General features: G+C 39.1%; 1 protein-coding gene across 1 annotated transcript; it reads right to left on the bottom strand.

The window, feature by feature from the left end:
* Window positions 1–1,912: 1,912 nt before the first annotated feature.
* LOC308309694 (uncharacterized protein) lies at window positions 1,913–5,155 on the bottom strand (the record flags this gene model as incomplete). Its single annotated transcript, XM_080755606.1, has 8 exons — window positions 1,913–2,158; window positions 2,795–2,899; window positions 3,012–3,128; window positions 3,284–3,363; window positions 3,625–3,782; window positions 4,218–4,304; window positions 4,392–4,500; window positions 5,016–5,155. The coding sequence occupies 8 exons, from the start codon at window positions 5,153–5,155 to the stop codon at window positions 2,055–2,057; spliced, it is 900 nt and encodes a 299-aa protein (XP_080611732.1). The 3' UTR covers window positions 1,913–2,054.
* Window positions 5,156–5,915: the final 760 nt, after the last annotated feature.

Below are 5,915 nucleotides of genomic sequence, written 5' to 3'. Positions count from 1 at the left end.
TATTTTTTATATTGTCAAATAAGATCTATAGTGTCAAATAAGATCTGTATTCCAAAAATAAACAAATTATTCAGGCGATTTGTCTCTAAATTATGGATATGAGTAATCAACTGTCGGAGTGGAAACTCTAATGTTACCGCCACCGAAATACCTTAGTTACATTTTCGTTCTCAGATGCTAGTGGAACTCTGCGCAATCGTTTCCGTTCCTGACAGCATATGTGTTTAGAAAGAGGCCGGTACAGAATTGACCTAAGCAGACCCAAGCAGTAATAAGTAGTTGCTGTTTACCTGACCTGAAGTCCACATACTGTACCAGCTCTGACAGCAGACAGCGCAGAAACAGAGTTTGTGACACGAGGCAGACGCGAGGAAGCTTTTAAATACTGGCTGTGTTAGAAAGGTCAGCCAATCAGTGACAGGCGTGTAATAAAGAGTGTGCGCAAACAATGGTGTCGAAACCGGACTTGATTGCCCACTCAAAATGCATAAATATATTATCATTATTTAATTAATTTTTTTCGGGGAGGGGGGGGTCAACAATAGTAACGAGTGAGAAAGGGCAGTGAGAAAGAAAGTGTGATTTTAGAAACAATTTTGGAGTGCAGTTTATCAAGGCAAAAGGTGAAGTAATACTGCACTTTACCGAACTGTGGTCCCATTATGTTCCATGTCTGAATACATATTATATAATGGTATGAATACCATGGTATGACTATGATTACAGCAAACTATAGGGCATAATATGCTTTTCTTCAGAATCCACAAGATGCTGTTCATTCTGCGTCCACCCGAGTGTATGACCATATTCTTACTCTTGGTGATGGTGCCACTGAAACATGTTTGCTTTGCAGCAGAGCTGCTCAAAGGTCACGACTGTGTACTCAGTACTCACGCGTGAGATGCATAATGGCAAATTTGCTCTGAGTCACAGCTGCAAATTTAAAAGAATTTACCAGTAATGTGGGAAATAAGTCAATTTTTTTAGAACACTTGTTTAGAACACATGTAAAGGGGTTGAATACTATGACTGAATAGGGTGCCCAGAGGCATTAATTTATTTTACAGTAGCCTATTATTTTACACTTAATTTATTGTCATACAGACATTTTGTATGTGTATGTATGTGTGCATGTACATGTGCATTCTATACTGTATTCGTGATCATTTGGGACGGCCATAGCCATAGCCCAGGTACGATTCCAGGCCAGCAATGTTGACGTGTGTCCCTGAGCAAGACACTTAACCCCTATAGCTCTTGAGGCCTGCGATCAGCTGGGTTGAGCTGAATACTGAATTTCCCCCCGTGGGAGGAGTAGGTCCACATTATCATTATACTGTCACACAGTACCTGAGCTGAATCAACAGACCTGGGCTGAATCAACAGATTGACCATGTTCAACACAGAATCATACTGTCACAACAGTATAGGCTACTCTCAACCTCCCAGATTACTCATGCCAATTGGGGTGAATCAACAGACTTTGCTTGTATTTTAGAGTTTACAGAAGCAAACGGTTAATACCGGTAAGTCGTTTACCTGGTTGTGACCATGCAGTCATAAGCCAAATAAGCACTTTTTGAGTTCTGTGTAAATGACAGTTTCTATCAATATTACTTTTGTACTTCAGACATACTGTATAGGCTATACAATATCAACAAAATTGAGTGTGTCTCACACCCACTTAATAACAGTTTGCTGCTGTGACAAAGTATAATTATAAATTAATGCATGTTTGCCAAGTAGGAAGGTCTCTTTTACCCAGATATCTGTGTAACAACGCATGGAGAATCCAGGAGTAAATTCACAGGGGATAATATGAACCAAAGTACCGGTATATGCATATAGACATTTATTCTCTTATTCAAAATGAGTTCGAATATACGACTGATTTCAGTAAAGCAAGGCACGAAGCAAGGCAAGTATACTGTATTTGTAAAGCACATTTCAATGAGGCAAAAGAAGCCCGTAATAAAAGGACATTTGAATTCAGTAAAAAGGAAGAAAAAGCTGAAACATCTATCTCTCTTTTTCCAGTTTCGCAGTGTACCCTTTTATCCATTGCCCAGACTGAACGAGCATCCAGGGCCTCTGGACAGACGGGTCACTGAATTCTCCATGTTGTCTCCATGAATGTCCCACTGTTCAGGACAAAACCCTGCAATGGTAAATACAAAGAAGAGTATTAACACCACACTACACTGCACTAATGCTTCCCAATTCCAACTAGAAAAAGTGCTGCTCGGGAAACACATGTCTCCACCAGGTCAAGAACGTTTGTGATGTTTGGACAACATGTGAAGGAGTAATATAAATATGTTTTTTGTTTGTTTGTTTCTCTTTTCCCTCTTTTTTTAAATAAAGTGCCTCCTGGTGGCACTATTGACGCCCTCACTGGCAACTTATATTGACTTATAATCACACTACAGTATAATGCATTATAATAGGGATTAGAATGCTTTGGAGTGACCAGTAATATACTTGACCTTACAAGTCTATGAAATGCTAATAATCAGTTATGATTATACATATGTAGATAAACAAAAACATGAGTAATTATGAGTTCTTATAACTAAATATGCAGCAGTATAAGCAATTATAATGCATTTATACTTGACCTGATAATTATAAAATGGTTTATGATGTCTTATGATCATTGTTAAGAATTATGAGTAATTATGGGCATATATAGCATTATAAGCCAAATATAATAAATTATAATATAAGATTATATAATACATTAGACATGGGCTTCATAGAAAGTGATAAATGATAAGTGATGAATGATATCTACCATGTTCTCCGTTGTAGTGGAATGGTGTTGGTGTTGCGAAGTTGAGACATTCCGCTTGATGCCTGGTTCTTCGAATGAAATATTCATTCAGTTGCATTGTTAGACCTCAAGAAGAAAAAACAAACGGCACAAAATTCAATATAAAACATTTGAATACTATACACTCCTTAGTCATTACACATCCAAATACTGAACACATCAGAACCCTTGTGCTTACCATATACAAGTAGATAATTCAGAGGTGGGTAATGAGGAACATGAGCTTGTCCAGTCATCACAAGGCATTCGGTGCAGGTTTTCAGAAACGTGAATTGTGCTGTAGCGTTGTGCTCTCCTAAAGTAGTAAGACATGAGGATATTGTAAAATGATGACATACTGTATGTTTTCTCTCTCACACACACACACACACACACACACACACACACACACACACACACACACACACACACACACACACACACGCACGCACGCACGCGCACGTAACTTACGAGACAGGTCAAGGTTGAGTGTGTTGTTTTTGATGGTCATGTTATGGAAATGATGGTAGACACACCATATTGAATTATTTCTGCAAGATCAACAAACATATGAAGTAGTACAGTAGTAGTATCTATACACATTTATTTTAAAGTTGTATTATTTTATTATTATTTTAATGCAAAATGTAAAATTCATAGCAGATCTCTAATTTAAAATCTAAATAAAAAATATATACATTTTGAATGTCATGTTATCCTTAAAATCATAGTGTTTTACAAATGATTTTGGCACCGACTTGCAATTCCCTCACGACCCATCACAGGTTGAGTAAATAATAATTCTCACTCACTCAGGATGAACCAACATGTGTGCCATTGTGAGATTGATTGTCCCAGTGTTGGTGTCATTGTAGAACTCTGCCCAGGAGCTCTTGGCGATGGTCAGAGCATACTGATCAACGGAGTCATTAGAGTAGGCCTCCTGAAGAATCCACCTCCCACGGAACAGCTGCATGAAAGTCACTCATTTTCAGGGACATATTTCAATGAATGAATGCTATTTTAACCAATCTGCATGGTCAATTGTGTTCATACGATATAACCAACCAGTATATCTGCTGTGGTTGGACATACCGTTGAGAAATTTAGACCCTTTTGCTTGCCCTTTTTTATTTGCCTTTTTTACCATTTTGAAAAACATTTTGAAATAGTTAAAATAGACGATCTATAAGCTCACAACATGTCGATGTAGATCAGCAGGGCCCCTGGTTTACAGGTATAAGTACTACTTGTAATATCTCATCCAGGCATGTCTATCTTGGAGGAGCCATAAAAATTAGTATATAAAAGTTAGAGATTACAGCTTTAAGATTTTTGTCAGAGTAAATCAGTACTACAGTATGTGAGTGCATGTGCTTTCTTTTTTCTACAATGGTCTCCATACCTGGTTCTTGACCTCTTCTGGCTCGAGGGTTTTCAGCAGTTTACTACAGCTTCTACGAGTTGTTGTTGGTGGTGGTGGTGGGTAGAACTGTTGGGGTGGTGGGTAGACTTGTTGGGGTGGTGGGTAGACTTGTTGGGGTGGTGGGTAGACTTGTTGGGGTGGTGCAGGGTAGACTTGTTGGGGTGGTGGGTAGACTTGTTGGGTAGGAGATTTCGGCTGTTCCTCCACCTTGAAATTCCTCACCAGGAGAGTCACAAGAATGGCTCCGTACGCAACACAGATCCTATAGAACACTGTTCAGGAACATGACCTCGGATGTGGAACTTGGGTAAAACTCAAACCTACAAATAGCAGATCTGAAAACGTTTTGAGATTGGCTATTTTTGCTACATTTTGTGTAACAGCAAATTACGAAGAGCATTAATGAAAAAACAACAAATATGGACATTAGAAGTTTCGACCCGACAGCAGCAATACATTTCACAGTCCACACTAATTTGGAATATCAATCATCTTGATCACAATACGCAAATGCATAATTGTCTCTGCCGGGAGGAAAAATGTCCAAAACTAACCCTAACCCTGTTTTCAGTATTCAGGTTTCAAGGTTGTGGATCTGCTTTGTGTGATACCATTAGTATGATCAAGTAAGGCGTTCATTTACGGGGAAAAAACACAAACATGTTTCTGCCCGACAGCGACGATATGATAATGGTATTTGTACAGTAAAATGAATGTAATAAACAAATGTATTTTTTTTTTCTTCACATTTTCAATCATAAGTAAAATGAGGGATACAATGTAAGAAGAAGATAGCAAAGCACTTCCTTGACGGACATCTTCTCAGGGAAGGTTTGGTCACCGGTCGCCGCCCACTTGTCATTCTGAGGGGAATGAACCCGACTGTAGAACCACTGGCGGAGGTTGAGACGGGCCATCACCTGTCAGTGTTCTTCAGATAATCCACACGTTTAAAGGCTGCTCAGGTGATGTTCTGTGACAAGAATGAAAGGAAATGGTTGTTAAATTCTAGATATCAGCATGCAGCATTTACCACATATAAATGGTGCATTTATATAGCGCCTTTATCCAAAGCGCTTTACATAGATTGTGCATTACATTCACCCATTCACACACCGATGGCAGCGGAAACCATGCAAGGCACCAACTAGCACATCGGGAGCAATTAGGGGTTCAGTGTCTTGCTCAAGGACACTTCGACAGTAACTCTGGGGGAGCCCGGGTTCAACTGGCAACCTTGCGGTTCCCATCCAGGCACTCTACCCCTGAGCCACCGCCGCCCCCATATAAGTCATATCTTAGACAAAAGGCCTACAATGTCTTGTCTGTACAATGTGTTATTATCATTTCACCTTATGCTATGAAAGAGAAACAATGTTAGATTATGTAAGAAATGTGATGACAAATAAAATATTACTTACCGCAAGACACTGGAAGAAAAGTAATTCGAGAAATAAAAAAAGAGAGTTAGTACAGCAACAGTGCAGTTCACTGCAGGTCCGTGTGTAAAATGTCCCTAATGCAAAAATGTCCCAGTTATTATACGAGATTAACTTCTCTAAATGTTTACCAATCCTCACCACACATACCAAAAAAATTGCATTCATCAGGATTGCAACAAATTCTCAAGAAGCCCCTTGATTTCTTTGAATGTGGAACCTGATTCATTGTGCCACA

Source organism: Protomyctophum bolini (genome assembly GCF_963924005.1).
Source record: "Protomyctophum bolini genome assembly, chromosome: 22".
Taxonomy (NCBI): Eukaryota; Metazoa; Chordata; class Actinopteri; order Myctophiformes; family Myctophidae; genus Protomyctophum; species Protomyctophum bolini.
This window is presented reverse-complemented; position numbering and strand designations above follow the sequence as displayed.